General features: G+C 45.0%; 1 protein-coding gene across 4 annotated transcripts in view; it reads left to right on the top strand.

The window, feature by feature from the left end:
- Positions 1–17,446, top strand: part of ROBO4 (roundabout guidance receptor 4) — a 69,361-nt gene that overhangs the window by 33,433 nt on the left and 18,482 nt on the right. For all 4 annotated transcript variants that reach the window (XM_058194588.1, XM_058194585.1, XM_058194586.1 and 1 more), the window contains 2 exons: positions 228–341; positions 9,170–9,308. In XM_058194588.1, the coding sequence (XP_058050571.1) occupies positions 228–341; positions 9,170–9,308 (253 nt within the window). The remainder of the gene's footprint in view (positions 1–227; positions 342–9,169; positions 9,309–17,446) is intronic.

A 17,446-nucleotide genomic window follows, 5' to 3' on the forward strand; every position in this document is an offset into this window, starting at 1 on the left:
CCTCTTATTGGAAAGTGCTGATTGTCACCTGGTGTGGACCCCAAATCTTTCATGGGCATTGGCTTCATCTGATCCATCAGATTTATGACTTGGAGTATCTTTCTGGACAAGTAATAACTTCAGTATCTGGATCATCCTAGCTTGACCAATGGTTGATCATTGTAACAGCATGAATTCAGATTGATCTGACAGGCACATACTATCATAAAAATCTCTTTCTCTTTCAGAGCTACAACAGGTGCACAGCACACCCATGACCCCATCTGGATTCTCAGCAGATTGGAGCAACCATAGTAGCCCAAGGAGTGTTGTCAGTTCTGGAAAGCATCAAAGAGTCCATGGTAGGAGAAGAAAGTTTTGCCTCCCAATTTGGGGCAAAGACCCAATCAGTTGTAGACATTTTGTTAGACTGGAATCCATCATCGGATTTCTAAGACATAGTTATGACTTATCTGAACTGATCTCAGTGGGATAGAAGGCTAGGCAGAGTCCTCTTCAAGCATGATTTATGGGAAGAAGTAACATGAATATGATGGGGACTGAGAACAATGCATTTAATGTGGTCCTTGGCTCATGCGATTGTCCTCTGCTGCTTAGGGGCATGATTTATTTTATTTATTTATTCATTTATTTTGTCAAATACATATTAAATAAGATATTTAAGTATAAGCATGAATTGAATATATAAAATGAATACAACTAAAGGGAACATTAGGACAGGGACGGTAGGCACGCTGGTGCTCTTATGCACGCCCCTTACAGACCTCTTAGGAATGGGGTGCGGTCAACAGTAGACAGTTGAAGGATGAAGCTGTGGGGGTTTGAGGATGTAACACCAGAGCCAGGGAGAGCATTCCAGGCATTGACCACTCTGTTGCTGAAGTCGTATTTTCTGCAATTGAGTTTGGAGCGGTTTACATTGAGTTTGTATCTATTGTGTGCTCGTATATTGTTGTGGTTGAAGCTGAAGTAGTCATTGACAGGTAGGACATTGTAGCAGATGATTTTATGAGCTATGCTCAGGTCATACCGAAGGCAGCATAGTTCTAATTTTTCTAAACCCAGGATTTCAAGTCTGGTGGCATAAGGTATTTTGTTGTGATCAGAGGAGTGGAGGACTCTTCTTGTGAAATATTTCTGCATGTGCTCATTTGTATTAATGTCCAATATGCTATGTGGGTTCCAGACAGATGAGCTGTATTCGAGAATTGGTCTAGCAAATGTTTTGTATGCTTTAGTTAGTAGTGTAATCTTACTGGAGAAGAAGCTACGCAAGATTAGGTTTACAATGCCTTTTTGGCGATGTTGTTACAGTAGGCTTTGGCACTATGATCAGGTATAAAAGGCACTTAGTTCTTCCAGGTGAGATCTCTTTAAACACTTAGATCCCAGCAGATGTAATCTTGGCTGGCCATGCCGAGATTGTCATCTTTGTGTTCACAGGCAATTACTTATCCCCTTTCTGTCCCCTATTTCCCTCTTTCCATCTGCTGAAAGAATGGTATCCTTTTTAATATCACAAGCCTGGCTGTGGAGACAAATAGGACATCAATACAATTGAACGAGTCCAGAAATATTTTACAAGAAGAGTTCTCCATTCCTCTGAAAACAACAAAATACCTTATCCCACCAGACTTGAAATCCTAGGCTTAGAAAACTTAGAACTCCGTCGCCTTCGACAAGACCTAAGTTTAACTCATAAAATCATCTATTGTAATGTCCTTCCTGTTAAAGACTACTTCAGCTTTAATTACAATAATACTAGAGCAACCAATAAATTTAAACTTAATGTTAACAGCTTTAATCTAGATTGCAGAAAATATGATTTCTGTAACAGAATCATCAGTGCTTGGAATACTTTACCTGACTCTGTGGTCTCTTCCCATAACCCTAAAAGCTTTAACCAAAAACTTTCTACTATTGACCTCACCCCATTCCTAAGAGGACCATAAGGGGCGTGCATAAGCGCACAAACGTACCTACCGTTCCTGTCCTATTGTTTGTCTTTTCTTCTTCATATATATATATATATATATATATATATATATATATATATATATATATATATATATATATATATATATATATATATGTCTTTAGTTGTTGGTTTTCTCCCGTGTAAAATTGGAAGTGTCTTGGCGACGTTTCGACAAAGTCTCATTCGTCATCTTCAGGCTTCAGCTTCGTGCTTCTGGGAGCAATGTGTGATCGCAGCTGTTTCTTCCTTTTTTTTTTTTTTTTTTTTTTGTAGGTCTTTATATATAGCATATATATATATGTATGTATATATGCATATATATGTAGGTCTTTATATATAGCATATATATCTATATATATATGCTTATACCTATGCTTATATATATATATGTAGGTCTTTATATAAGCATATATATGTAGGTCTTTGGTTATTCGGGTTTTCTCCCGCGTAAAATTGGAAGTGTCTTGGCGACGTTTCGACGAAGTCTCATTCGTCATCTTCAGGCTTCAGCTTCGTGCTTCTGGGAGCAATCTATATATATATGCTTATACCTCTTAATATTTACTCATATATATGTTTATATACTATATAATCTTTTTATATGATGTTGTGACAAAATAAATAAATAAATAAAATAAATAAATAGGAGAGAGGAGAAGCAGTTAGTATTTTAGAAACCAATCTGCTCGAAGAGAAAGTTTGACATGCCCTTAATATTGTCTTCAATATTTATATTGAAAAAAATGGAAGGAAATTTGTATTCCAGATGCAAGATGGTTACTGGTGGAAAGACTACGTTTTACATCTTGTCAGAGAGAAGCTACTCAAAAAGAAGGCCAGTGCAATGAGCCCCATTTCTGACTGGTGCAACAGAGCCACTAACCTAGTTTTAGTTAAAGAACCAAAATGAAAACTGAAGCCCAATTGTCTTTCCAAATATTTTCCCCAAATCTGGCAGTGCGGTTTTCCAGCTTAAAAGAAGAGGGTTTTTTAAAAAAAATCCCTTGATATTGCAAGATGATGTACCACGATCTATATGTTACAGCAATTAACTTTATTTCTAAGTTACCCAGTAACTGATGTTAGTTTTAACAACATTGAATGATGTTTTTTTTCTAGAAATTTGGGATGTGTAATGTATGTGTGTGCATGATTATGGAGTAATAATATGCATATATCCATGATAGCTTGGTCTAGTGATTAAGACATCAGGCTAAAAACTGGGAAAACATGAGTTCTAGTTCCACCTTAGCCATGAAAGCCAACTGGACAATCATGGGCCAATTACCAGGAGACTGTGAGTTCTAGTCTGCCTTAGGCATGAAAGCCAGCTGGGTGATTCTGACCCAATCACCAGGAGACTATGAGTTCTAGTCTTGTCTTAGCCAAAAGAAGGCTGGCTGGGTCACTCTCTCAGGCCAACTCACCTCATAGGCATATTGTTGTGGGGAAAGGAGAAAGAGAGAGTGTTATATTCTACATCTTAAATTGTTTATTTTAAAAAATAATAAAGGCAGGACATAAAAAATAAACGGCTATTTTAAAACAAAGTTTAAAAAACTTTCACAGATGTGACGAATTTACGTGGGGAAAAATAAAAAATTGAAAGAAAAGTTATATTTGGCATATTAGAAAAGTCATATTCTATTTTTCCTACTGTCATCCCTGGTTTTAATGCTTTGCAATCTGATTTAAAATTCTGAAAATATGCAAAGCTGTTGACTAGTCCAGGTAAAGATATGGTGGTGGGATTGGTTGGGTAGACTTTTAAAATAATGCCATCTCATTTCTTGTTCTTCTTACTGGGTTCATGTCTAAACTGATTCCATCTCTCTCTCTATTCCAGTAGAGAGCAGCAGAGTATCACTGGATATCCAGTGAAACCTCAGATTTTCCCCAAATTCTTTTTTAAATAGGAGGGTCATCTTAGATTCAGTTGGAAATATTTCAATAGAAAGAGATGATAGGATCCCCCCACTCTTTAATTCTTCTTTTGGAGGTGTGGGGGAAGGAGGGAGAAATCATTTTAAACTCAGGCTCATCAAATGCTTTTATTTATTCTGGTACCCTGGGTGCTTTATTACCATATCACCATATGATTTTGCCTGCAGAGAAGCTGCTTTTTCTATTGTGATTTATCATCCCTCAATAAATGCTGAAAAGTTGAGCTTGGCAGTGGGAAAAAAAATAAGGAGAGGAGAGCTAATCTCTGTGGTGCCTTCCTTCCTAGTGCCATAAGCTTATGTTTATTTTACTTAATGGCTAATTCTGGACTGCCACAGGCAACTTGTTTTTCCTCTGAGTCTTTGACAGCATATGCAAGACAATATGAAAGCAGTTTTTATTTTTTTTAACCTCATTCTCAGATTGTTTCTGTGCTTCTTTTATTGTTGCAAGATGATCAAGGACTTATTTCCTTCCTTCCTTCCTTCCTTCCTTCCTTCCTTCCTTCCTTCCTTCCTTCCATCCATCCATCCATCTGATCCACCTATTGCCTCCCTTTCTGCCTTCTGTTGGCAGATTGGAAAAAGTCTCCAAGAATAATGCTCATCGAATGGAATTGTACAAAGTCAAGATGACTGAAGAATAATAGGTAGTTAATTGTATATGACATCTACCTATATCCCTCAAGAAGTTCATAAATAAGTGCCAATGTTTTGGAGGTCATCCATGAGAATCAGTTCTCCAGATGGGAAGGAAGGAAGGAAGGAAGGAAGGAAGGAAGGAAGGAAGGAAGGAAGGAAGGATTTCCTTTTCTATCTATGGCAAAATAAAAAGATCAGGAAAGAAACATTCCATGTAATTGTTGAATAGATCTAAATGCAAAGCCTGTATGCTTGCAAAGAATCAAGGTCTCTCCCACTTTAATGTTTGTTGAACTCTGTTGTTTAAATACTGGCCTGATTCTCAATAGTTCAGCTTTGAAGAGCTCTAAAACTGAAGGTAAGACTATTAGATACTGTTTGAACAGTGTGTTTATATAGTCTGCTCTGATGCTAAATATATGCAACTCCTTGTGTACTTCTGTGCTTTGCTGCTATTACTTTATTATGGGATTCTCACTGCCAGATGAGCCTTGAGCCGACAAGCTGACTCTCCAACCAAGAGGCCACTCGGAAGCCCTTTCAAATGCTTAATGAGGCACCAGCATTACTGCTGATGAGGATTTTCCTTGTAATCTATGTACAAGGCCTCCACCACACTTTTCCCAAGCATCCTGTGTCCATAGATCCTTCTCAGTTATTCATGAAGTAGTGGCTGCAATGAATAGCCAACCTGGCCAAGTTGGTCCTTCTGGGAGAAAAGATTTAACAGTGTGACTCACAAAAGGGCTTTACAAATGGTTGTGATGCTGGTTTGTATTTTGCGTGCTCTTAGAGCACTCAAATGCCCTGATGAATGGCCAGTTTATATTTCCAGGACAATCAATCAATAGAGCTTTCCTTGAAATTTACTATTTCAGATTGCAGGCAATGTGGTTTAATGGTTAAGATACTGGAGTGGGAGCGGAGAGACCCAGTTCTTGTCCCACCTTTGGCTGGGTGACTTTGGGCTAGTCACTCTCTCTTAGCCACAGACTGGAAAGTGTATATATCTGTTTGTCCATTCATCCAACCCTCTGTCCATCCGTCCATGAAGAAGACAATGACAAATCCAATTTATGTTTGAAATGCATTTAAGGGTAATATCCAAAGAGTCCATCAGGATAATTATGTCATAAAATGAGTGGTTCATAAATCAAGAAGAATTATAGAATCTGCAGAATTGTGTTGAAAAGCTAAAACAAAGTTGGTGAACCCACCCCAGATGCACCTTAGAGCCAGTGGTGGGATTCAGCCAGTTCGCACCACTTCGGGAGAACCGGTTGTTAACTTTCTGAGCAGTTTGGCAAACTGGTTTTTGGAAGAATTCATTAGAGCAGAGAACCGGTTGTTAAATTCCTTGACTCCCACCACTGCTTAGAGCCATTACAAAAAGGGTGAGCCACTCTTTTACTGCAATGAGCAGATTAAAAAGGTCTCTGTTGATGAGTTCCAAGGGCAGCCAGCAAAAGAGGAAATTGCTTCTTTGAGTAATCTGGTGCCAGATCAAAAGCTCAGCCAGAAGCAGCAGAATGAACCAAATCACTATTTTACTACAAGTTGCTCTCCTGAAAGATTGGCTTCACATACGCCATTTAACATATTTTAAATTTTATTTCCTTCTGCTGAGAAGCAAGCTAAGAAAATGTCCCAGGCATGTATTCACGAATGTATTTTCTTAGAAGGTCTATAAGACTATTTTTTCTTGGGAAAGAACACTCAAGAGGACAAGAGGATAGAATCCATCGTTTGGGAAGGCCACTGGAGAAGATCTTCTTCTCATTATCTTCTGCAGATGATACAAATTAGCTTGTGACCAGGAGGACACCATCGGAGAGACCTCTGCATATCTAAATGGCCAGTCAGGTTCATAATAAGAGAGGCAATCCCTTAGACAGTTGGCTATCGAGTCGTTTAGACTTCAAAGTTTAATACTGGATTGAATAATGCTTTGGAAGAACTGATAAAGTTGTGGAAATCTTTCATTGTGCCATGCAGGATCCCATATCTTCCATATCTTGCTCTTGCTAGTAGCCTAGCTGCTATGACTTTCATCATTTGAAATCCCTGACATTTTTCAAAGGGAGAACATGTTATATATTTCTTTATTAAATCTGGAAACTACCCATCTCACTCTCAAAAGCATCTGTTGCCATCATAATGGCAGAAGATCAGTTTCCAGCGTCATTTCAACCTCCCTGTACTGTTTAGTTTATTTACTCCATGAGTAAATTTCTCTTTCATTTTGATCTGTTTAATTTTTGTTCTTTATGATTCCAGTTGTCCAGGTTGTGTTGTTGTTGTTATTGCTCCTTTTTTCTTTTTCTTTTTTTTTTGCATGGGGCAAAAAATATTGCCTGGGGCAAATCACTGCTAGAGAACCCAAGAGAAGTCCCAAATTCAGTCTGCTTCTTTAGGAACTATTGAAAAAGCTCCAGTCTGAATTTTTGGAGGACAGCTAACTGTGTGAACAAGTGTTGAGCCTAGAGCAGGGATCACCAACCTTTCAGACCTCAGGGACCACTAAATTCATAATTTTAAATCCTGCGGACCACTAATATGAATTTTTTAAAAAGATAAGTAGTATTTAGTGCAATATAAAAAAATGCAAATAATTTTTCTGCGGACCATCAAAATTTTCTCGTGGACCACCAGTGGTCCATGGACCACCAGTTGGTGACCACTGGCCTAGAGGGTCTCCAATTCTTAAAGTATGCTCCAAACTCTCCAGACATGGATGGAGAACATAGTCAGACATTGTCATTGGTGCAGACTTCTATTGTTAATCTGCTTTTTTCTTGTCCAGCAAAACTGACAGGGCTTTCCCAAGACCTTGTCTGTTTAAGTGACCAATAGAAAGATAGGCAGAGAAGACAGCAGCAATCTGAGACTTACTCAGGGGACTGCATCAGGGTGTTGCACGTGGGCTGGGCAGGTAATGAAGCATCTGGGGTCAGCATCTGGTGTAGAATAGCCAAGGGAATATCTCCTCCTGGTGCCTTCTAAAACAGGGATAACAGAACTTGGAAATGGTGGCAACACACCTTAATTGACGTGTAGGAGTGCTAATTAAAGCAGTTTAAAAATGCATGTGTGATTTCATCCTAAATGGCACAAGCAAAGAAAATCTTCCCAAGGCACGACTCACATTCTTTCCTTTATGCTTCCTTCGATTTAAAACTCGTTTGGCACCAGTTACTTGCTGAAGTCCAGAGCTGAGCACATAATGCACAGACCTGATTTCTGACAGGTCTGGTCTGAGGGGAGAGTCCTCTGGCTTAAAAAAAAATGAGGAAGGTACTGTATCTGCCTTAGCAAACAAGCAAGCTTTGACAGATAGGTTATAGCCTGTTACAGACTCTATTTCTTGAGCCTCTGTGGGCATCTTCTCTAGAACTGTGATCTACAGAAGACACCTAATTGTAGAAACCAGTTTGTGATAAATGCTGTAAAGTGTTATGGCTTTAATCTTTTCCCCATTACTGCAGAAATGGGGACAATCAGTTTGTCCAAGACTAGTTGGTTTTCTGTCCCCACCACCCACAACCAAGCAGACACGCGAGCTGACTATATCTGCCAGCAATTTACTCCGACAACAGATATCAGTTCTGGCAATGAACCTGCGATTGTCTGCCAAGTTCTCTTATCTCCTCAGACCAGCATAATTGCAGTTCAGAAATAAACAGAAGCCAAAGTCTTAGTCTCAAAATATTGCAGCCAAAGTTTCCAAGAGTCAGTTTTTGTCCGTCACAAGAAGCTATAGAGCAGCTCCTCCTGCTTTTATACCCTGTGGGGTGTGGCTCCATGACTCAGCACTCTCTAGGCCTGCCCCACCCCTTCTTTTGTTGTTCCCGCCTCTCCTTTCTGCGATGCCTGGGATTTAACCAGGACTGATTGTCAACAGCTGATTCTTGAGGCATTTCCTGGGAGGGGAAAGGTGCAGGAGAAAGAGGTCTCATCATCTCTTCCACCTGGCCTGCCTCTGGGACCTGGAGCAGAGCCAGAGAGGAAGGTCCTGCAGAGGGAAGCCCTGTCGGCTCTTCCCCCTCACTCTCTGAGTCACTCTCTGCCAGGAGGCCCAAATCGGGGGCTGAAGACACAACAGTTGGTATTTATTTGGACCTCTCCTCTCCTTTCTTTGATGGACTCATAAAGTGTATGCTAATCTGGATTGGATCCACCCTCCCAGAGAGGCTTTGGATGGCTATTTAATGAGATTTTCAGGGGAAAGATGCTTGCAGTTTTCTGCAAGTTGGCTCATCTCTCGTTTGCTGGAGATGGGAAGGAAGCAAACCAATTCATGTGCTTATCCAATGATTTTGTGTGCATGTTTGTGTATTTCCCAATCTGTTGTTTTTGTATTTGGTCCTGCATTGTTACTCCTTTTCAAAACTCTTTTAAGCCATTTTGCCGCTGCTCAATGATTTTGATCATTTTGCATTATGCATAGATATAATAGTAATAATAATAATTTAAAGGGACTAAAATGGAAGGATTTATTTTGATTTGGATATCAGCAAGGGAGCTAATTGTTTGAGCCAGTTGAAGGGAGGATGGTGGAAAAGTTGCCATTTGTTGACCTTTTCTTTCTCTTTATGTTCCTTTTTAGGGAGGACGAAAAAGGTGCTAAAAACTTACAGCTCCTCGAAGTTCTCATTGTGCAGTTCACAAAACGGCCCTTCACTGCCACCACCTCCTCCTATTCCACCCGGTTTTCAAGCTCTCCAAGATTCCAGCACCAAGCGAGAGTAAGATGGGATCTGAATATTTTGGTTGTTTATCTTAATCTCAGAGCCTCTTTCTGCAACCCTCCTTCTACCTGGTACATAAGATTAATAGGATGTAAACCTCAGAGATGGTGGATTATTTGAGACTGAAGCAGTGTAGAACTCATAGCAATGAATAAATACTTTGAGACAGGATCCTAAATATTGATTGCATTTTTAAACCAAGTACCAACATTAATATTAAAAAAACCACCTTGAATGCAATTAAGATATCAATAGAAATGAATATATGTAGATCAGGATTAAATTATGGAATATTTGGTGGTCTCTGAAGTTGATGGTTTGCTTGCAGATGTTTCATTATCAGACTAGGAAACATCATCAGTGCTAGTGTGTTTGGGGTTAGCTCACGGATGAAATACTCCCGGTTCAGACCGGCTAGCCCGATCTGGTAGCGATGGCGGTGGGTGGTTCGGAGAACTGGTAGCAAAAATCCCTGCCCCCGCCCCCTGCCCCTGCTGAGCCATGCCATCATCAGAGGTTTTTTTTTTCCACTTTTAAAAGCAGTTTTTCTTCAGCCGAAAACATACCTTTAAAAGTAAAAAAAAAAGCTTTTGAGGATCCCGCGGCTCACCTGAGGTCGTCAGAACCCTTTAAAAGTTTTTTTTTAAACAACCTCTTCAGCCGAAGAGGTTGTAAAAAAAAGTTTTAAAAGGCTCCTCTGGCGATCCCAGCTGAGTTCCTCATCACCAGAACCTTAAAAACCATGTTTTCTACAAGCTCTTCAGCCAAAGAGCTTATAGAAAACCTCCTTTTAAGAGGTTCTGGGCTGTGATAAGGCACTTACCTAATTAACTGCTCCTTTCCAGCTGGGAAAGCCATGCTTTACTCCAGTTGGATCAGCTAGCAACTGAATCTGCCTGCCTGAAATCCATCTCCGCAGTCAGCAACTGAATCTGCCTACTTTGCTGGCTGAGGAACTCTGGGAACTGAAGTCCACAAACCTTAAAGTTACTACGGTTGGAGACCCCTGATCTAAAAAATATAAATAAAATAAAATAATAAAATAAAATATTTGTGCAGCTTTCTGAGATTTGGTGTGTTTCTGTAGTGTTTCACTCTAACTACACAAACACACAAAATCTCACAAAGCTGTATGTGGCATTTTGTGTGTGTGTGTGTGTGTGTGTGTGTGAGCGTGAGTCAGTTGTGGTGTGTGTGTGTGTAAAATGTGAAAGTTGGTTTTTGAGCTTTTTGTGGCTATGTGAGTTTCCTGCTTGTTGCAGGGGCCATTTTGGGTGAAGTGCAGCTGCTTTTACATTGTGTGTGAGTCAGTTGTGTTGTGTTGTGTGTGTGTAAAGTGTGAAAGTTGGTTTTTGGTACCTCTTATTGTTTTGCATACTTTGTTTATTATTTTTATTTATTATTATTGGCCACACCCACCCGGTCATCTGACCACCAAGCCACGCCCACCAATTAAGCCACGCCCACAGAACCAGTAGGGAAAATTTTTAGATTTCACCCCTGAGTTAACCCCTTGCATATACAGTGGCTTGCCCTGCCAGTGTTGTTGAGGGAGTGGTTTTCTCCTTGGTAAGGAGGAGGAGCTAACCAAGGAGAAACCCACATCCCCACCTACATTGGCAATGCAAGCTACTGTACATACAGGGAGCAAACCCCACACTGATGATGTTCCCTAGTTTGATAATGAAATATCTACATGCAAACAACCAAGCTCTGAGGAGGGGGATGGATTAGAAGAACTCCAACTCTGTTATTTCGTTAATAACACTTTCAGGAAGGGACAATCAAGAACATAGAACTTCCCCCCTCCCTTCCTTCTCCTAACAAGCCATTTGGCTGCAGCACCTCCCCCCAACCCCCTCACCCCTGTGATTGATTGCACCGTGGCTTCTAGCTGCCAGCATTGGCAACTAGCTGATTGGCTGGTGGCTAATTGACCCCGGCGGCCAAAAACCCAAAATGAACACTGTGTCATTGAATGGCCGCGCTGAAGTGCGTGGGACAGAAGGCCCAGGGCCCAGTGGCCAGGGCGAACACTAGGGGGATGCCAGCCAAGCAGAAAAGCTAGAGGTGAATGCGTGAAGGCAGAACCCTGGCAGAGAAACAGGCGTGGCCAAGGGTTGGAGCCGAAAAGTCCTAGACCCGACTAGAAGAACTCCAACTCTATTATTTTGTTAATAACTCTGTTAAAGGCACTAAAAAGACATCAAGGGGACACAGTGGCTTAATGGCTAAGATGCTGAGCTTGTCGATTGAAAGGTTGGCAGTTCAGCAGTTTGAATCCCTAGTGCCGCGTAATGGGGTGAGCTCCTGTTACTTGTCCCAGCTGCTGCCAACCTAGCAGTTCGAAATTAGGTAAAATTGCAAGTAGAAAAATAGGGACCACCTTTGGTGGGAAAGTAACAGGGTTCCGTGTGCCTCTGGTGTTGGGTCATGCCAGCCACATGACCACAGAGATGTCTTTGGACAGCGCTGGCTCTTCGGCTTTGAAATGGAGATGAGCACTGCCCCTTAGAGTTGGGAACGATTAGCACATATGTGCAAGGGGAAAGTTTACCTTTACCTTAAGAAGACATCATTTTAAAAATACTTTCCCTCCCAGTCAGTTAGGCTAACAACTGATGACCCAATCTTCAATTGTTTTGGCTCATGATACTTGAAGAAAGCCCATATGATAATTAACAAGATGGTGGCATACTTGCAACCCCCTGCAGAACAGGATTTCTTCCGCTTCTCCTCTAACTTTTGATAGAGAGCCACCTTGCAGAAAACTCAGAGTTCATCCTATGCTGACTCATCTTCTGGTTGTGCCAGATAGTAGAATAAATTGCCTGCTCCTTCCTCTAGCACCAAGTAGGGAAATCTACATACTTTGCATATTATTCAGAGGCCCCCTTATGATGGATCATCAGGGTGGCAGGAACAAATGTGGCTGGGAAATGAATCCCAACTATCCTGTCTCCCTATTTTGCACTTAAAAAGCTACAAATCATGGGATGATTCTGTGCCTGGCTAGAAGGGAGCATTTCTCATTGAACGGGGCAGGCCTCTGTACAAGTGCCCGGCTATTTAAGTAAATGGGCAATTATCATTCCAGGCAAGTAAATCAATCCATTAGTGAAATATCAGCTGACTCCATCCTTTTTTGCTGCCCCTTTGAATCCCACATTTATGTAGAGAAAAACGTTGTCCTTGGATCTTGCATGAAATAATTTTGGTGTCATTCTGAATTTATGGGCAATTACACAATAATTGACTGCTCTATTGAAAATTCATTTGGTTGCAAAGGAGACTAGAGTTTGTGTAACAGGAGTGGCTGAAGTACATTTCCCCGGGGGTTTCTCCTTTCTTTGACAACAGGCTCCTGTGCATGTCCCAAACTTTTCTTTCTGGTCCTGGAGAAGAAAAGGTTGGCATGTCCACCCACTTCAGATGATCCCAAGATTACAGATACACTCAAATAAGAGGAAAAGGAGCTGATCGCATTTCACACAAAACATTTGCTCCTTTTGTTCAGCAGGCAAAATATGTTTGTTTGCCCAAAGGGCTGCTTGAGCATGGAGCTAAACTCTGAGCTCATGGATGAATCTCAATGTCTACTTCTGATTAGGATTAGATAGGTTAAACAGAGTAAGTTTACAAGATTCTACATCTTGTCTTACATGTCTTACATCTGTCTTAAATGTGTAAATTCTGTGATGGCCATTTCTTTCTTTCTTTCTTTCTTTCTTTCTTTCTTTCTTTCTTTCTTTCTTTCTTTCTTTCTTCCTTCCTTCCTTCCTTCCTTCCTTCCTTCCTTCCTTCCTTCCTTCCTTCCTTCCTTCCTTCTCCTCCTCCCCCTCCCCCTCCGCCTTCATCATCTCCATTTCCTCTTTCTTTCTTTCTTTCTTTCTTTCTTTCTTTCTTTCTTTCTTTCTTTCTTTCTTTCTTTCTTTCTTTCTTTCTTTCCTTCCTTCTTTCTTTCTTTCTTTCTTTAATTGGATTTTTATACCGCCCTTCTCCCGAAGGACTCAGGGCGGTTTACAGCCAGATAAAATAGAACAAGAATAAATACAAGATAAAATCATATTTAAAAAACTTATTAAATTGGCCCAAATTAAAATATCATTAAAACAGTAAAACCCCAATTTAAAAACTAAAATCCTACGCCAGTCCTGCACAAATAAATAGATATGTCTTAAGCTCGCGGCGAAAGGTTCGAAGGTCAGGAAGTTGGCAGAGTCCTGGGGGAAGTTCATTCCAGAGGGTGAGAGCCCCCACAGAGAAAGCCCTTTCCCTGGTGGTCGCCAGCCGACATTGCCTGGCGGATGGCACCCCAAGGAGTCCCTCTCTGTGAGAACGCACGGGTCAGTGGGAGGCAGTGGGTGGCAGCAGGCGGTGCCGTAAATAGCCCGGCCCTATGCCATGGAGCGCTTTAAAGGTAGTAACCAGCACCTTGAAGCGCACCGAAAGACCACAGGTAGCCAGTGCAGCCTGTGCAGGAGTGGTGTCTCATGGGAGCCACGAGCGGCTCCCTCTATAACCCGCGCAGCTGCATTCTGGACCAACTGGAGCCTCCGGGTGCTCTTCAAGGGGAGCCCCATGTAGAGAGCATTGCAGTAATCCTGTTGTGTCCCACTCCTCCGCTGATGGCCGGGTCAGGGAAATCCGAATCAGGCGTGCCTCTGCAGCTCTGCCAAAGTCCTAGCAAAGTCATCAGGGCAGGCAGGAGACCAGAAAGTGACTTCAGCAAGATATGTTTAGACTTTGCCTGACTCAGAGAATGCCAGAAAGCAGATCCTTTATATAGGCCATGGGGTGTGGCTCCATGACTCAGCACTTATCCAGGCCTGCCCCTCCCTTCCTTCTGACGCCGCCACCTATCAATCCTTCTGAAGCGAGGGTCACTCCAATCGGCAGCTGTTGGTAATAGACCTTCCTCAGACTCACATGCTGTGGAGGAGGGGGAGGGGTCTAGTTGCTCCGTTTGCCTGGGCATGGAGCCAGAGCTGGGGGCTGGAGATACTTCCTCCTCTTCAGCCTGTCTGGGCATGGAGCCAGGGCTGGGGCCAGGAGGCATACTAGGACATTCCTCCGTGTTCGGAAGCAGATAAGAAGGCCCCGGCTGTGGTGAGATCAGACGAGACACAACACTATCCCTCACCGCAGGGCCCTTCCCCTGGGGCTGACGATCGGGATGCGGTCGGGCCGGGTTCTGCTCGTGGAAGGCCCGCACCAGGTCCGGGGCATGGATGTCGGAGGCGTCGACCCAGGTGAACTCGGTCCCGTATCCTTGCCACACAACCAGGTATTGGAAGCGCCCCTTCAGCCAGCGGGAGTCGTGTATGCTGTGCACCTCGTACTCCTCCGCCCCGTCCTTGTCGACAACGCCGGGCGCCGGAGGGGAGACGGCGGGGCCTTAGGGACCAGCAAGGACCGGTGGAAGACGGGATGGATCTGCATGGAACGCGGCAGGTTCAGCCAGTAGGCCACCGGATTGATGACCGCCTCGACGGGGAATGGACTAATGAACCGGTGGTCCAGTTTCTTCGCCAGCTGGTCGGCCGGGAGATGCTTTGTGGAGAGCCACATGCGGTCTCCGACCACCAGTGGGGGTGTTGCCCGTCGGGAACGATCGGCGACCCGCTTGTAGTCCTCCTTCGCCTGATTCAGCTGCCGACGCACCATCTGCTGGACCGCGTGCAACTCGGAGAGAAAGGTCTGTGTCTCGGGAACCGGGGAGTCCGGGTGCACCAGAGGGAAGAGCTGCGGATGGTACCCCAAGTTGGCCAGGAATGGGGTGGTCTGGGTGGAGGTGTGTTGAGAGTTGTTGAAGGCGAACTTCGCCAGGGACAGGTAATCGGCCCAGTTGTCCTGCTGTTGGTTCATGAAGCACCGGAGGTATTGCTCCAGGACGCCGATGACCTTATCCGTCCCGCCGTTGGTCTCCGGATGGTGCGCCGACGACAGGCACACCTGCACCTCCAATGCGGCCATCAGGCTCTTCCAAAAGCGAGGCGTGAACTGCGCCCCACGGTCCGACACCACCCTGTCCGGCAGACCGTGGAGGCGGAAGATGTGCTGCAAGAAGAGACGGACCGTCTTGATGGCGGTGGGCAGCCCGCGGCACGGGATGAAGTGTGCCATCTTGGTGAGAATGTCCACCACCACCAGCACCGTGGTGAACCCCGAGGACGGCGGCAGGTCCGTCAGGAAGTCCATGGAAATCGCCCCCCAGGGTCTGTCAGGAGTCGGCAAGGGCTGGAGGAGACCGGGAGGGGCCCCCGTGGCGGCCTTGGCTTGCTGGCACGGCACGCAGGACTTCACGTAGGCATGGACGTCATGCCGCACCCGGGGCCACCACAAGGTCCGTGTCACCAGGTTGAGAGTCTTGAAAAACCCGAAATGGCCCGCGGCAGGGTTGTCGTGGCACTGGGCCAGGACGAGGGACCGGAGCGGTCCCGTGAGCACATCCAACCGCCCCTGGAACTTGAGTACGTCGTCTTCCAATGTCAACGGAGACGTGGGGCCCGCCTCCGCTCGCCGCTGCTGAGACCAGGCATCTTGGCGCTGCGCCTCTCGCACCCGGGCCCGTAAGTCCACCAGTTCCCGGGCGGCGGCCAAGGCTTCCGCCGGCAGTACTGTCCGTGGAGGAAGAGGGTCTTGGGTGCTCAGGTACTCCGGCTTACGGGACAGGGCGTCCGCCCTCCGGTTGTGGCCGCTGGGGATATAGGTGACGCGGAAGTTGAACCGGGCAAAGAACAGCGACCACCGGATCTGCCGCTGGTTCAACTTCCGAGCCGTGGTGAGATGTTCGAGGTTCCGATGGTCCGTTCGGACCTCCACCTGATGCCAGGCCCCCTCTAGGTGGTGCCGCCATGCCTCAAACGCGGCCTTGATAGCCAGCAACTCCTTTTCCCAGATAGTATAGTTGCGCTCGGAAGGGTTGAGCTTCCACGAGTAGTACGCACAGGGAAAAAGAGTGCCGCCATCCGCCGGAGCCTGTAGCAGCACCACTCCAAGGGCGACGTTGGAGGCGTCCGTCTTCACCACGAAAGGCCGGTGCGGGTCAGGATGTCGCAGGATGGGCTCTGTGACGAAAGCCTTTTTGAGAGCCGTGAAGGCTTCCTCCTATGGGGGACCCCACCGGAACGGGACCTTCTTCTGGAGGAGCTGGGTGAGCGGAGCCATCAGCGTGGCGAAGCCTGGGATGAAGGTCCGATAGTAATTGGCGAAGCCCAGCAGCCGCTGGACATCCTTCACCCAACGCGGGGCTTTCCAGCTGCTCAAGGCCTCCACCTTGCGCGGGTCCATGGCGATCCCCTCGGGTGAGGGGATGTGCCCGAGGAACTCGATGGATGTCTGGAGGAAAAAGCACTTCTCCAGATTGGCGTAGAGCTGGTGCTCCCGCAGGTGCTGCAGGACCAGGCGGAGGTGCTGGAGGTGACTTTCCCTGGACCGGGAGTAGACCAGGATGTCGTTCAGGTAGATCACCACGAACCGATCCAACATGTCCCGGAACACATCGTTCATAAAATGTTGGAAGACGGCGGGGGCGTTGGTCAGCCCGAACAGCATGACCGTGTACTCGTAGTGTCCGTACCGGGTGCCGAATGCTGTCTACATACTAGGCATACTAGGACATTCCTCCGTGTTCGGAAGCAGATAAGAAGGCCCCGGCTGTGGTGAGATCGGACGAGACACAACAAATCTAAGCGAGAGGTAACAAGAGCATGAGTGACCGTGCATAGGGCATCCTGGTCAAGGAAGGGGCGCAACTGGCAAATCAGCCGGACCTGATAGAAAGCTCTCCTGGAGACGGCCGTCAGGTGATCTTCAAAAGACAGCCGCCCATCCAGGAGAACGCCCAAGTTGCGCACCCTTTCCATCGGGGCCAGTGATTCGTCCCCAACAGTCAGCCGCGGCTGCAGCTGACTGTACTGGGGTGCCGGCATCCACAGCCACTCCGTCTTGGAGGGATTGAGCTTGAGCCTGTTTCTCCCCATCCAGACCCGTACGACTTCCAGACACCGGGACAGTACTTCGATAGCTTCGTTGGGGTGGATAGCTTCGTTCATTCGTTCTTGAACTCAATTTTTCTCCCCCTGCAAGATTTGGGCCCACTCTAATTAATCATGCAAGTTATTGTGCGGATA

This window comes from Ahaetulla prasina, chromosome 9 (assembly GCF_028640845.1).
Source record: "Ahaetulla prasina isolate Xishuangbanna chromosome 9, ASM2864084v1, whole genome shotgun sequence".
NCBI classification, from domain to species: Eukaryota; Metazoa; Chordata; class Lepidosauria; order Squamata; family Colubridae; genus Ahaetulla; species Ahaetulla prasina.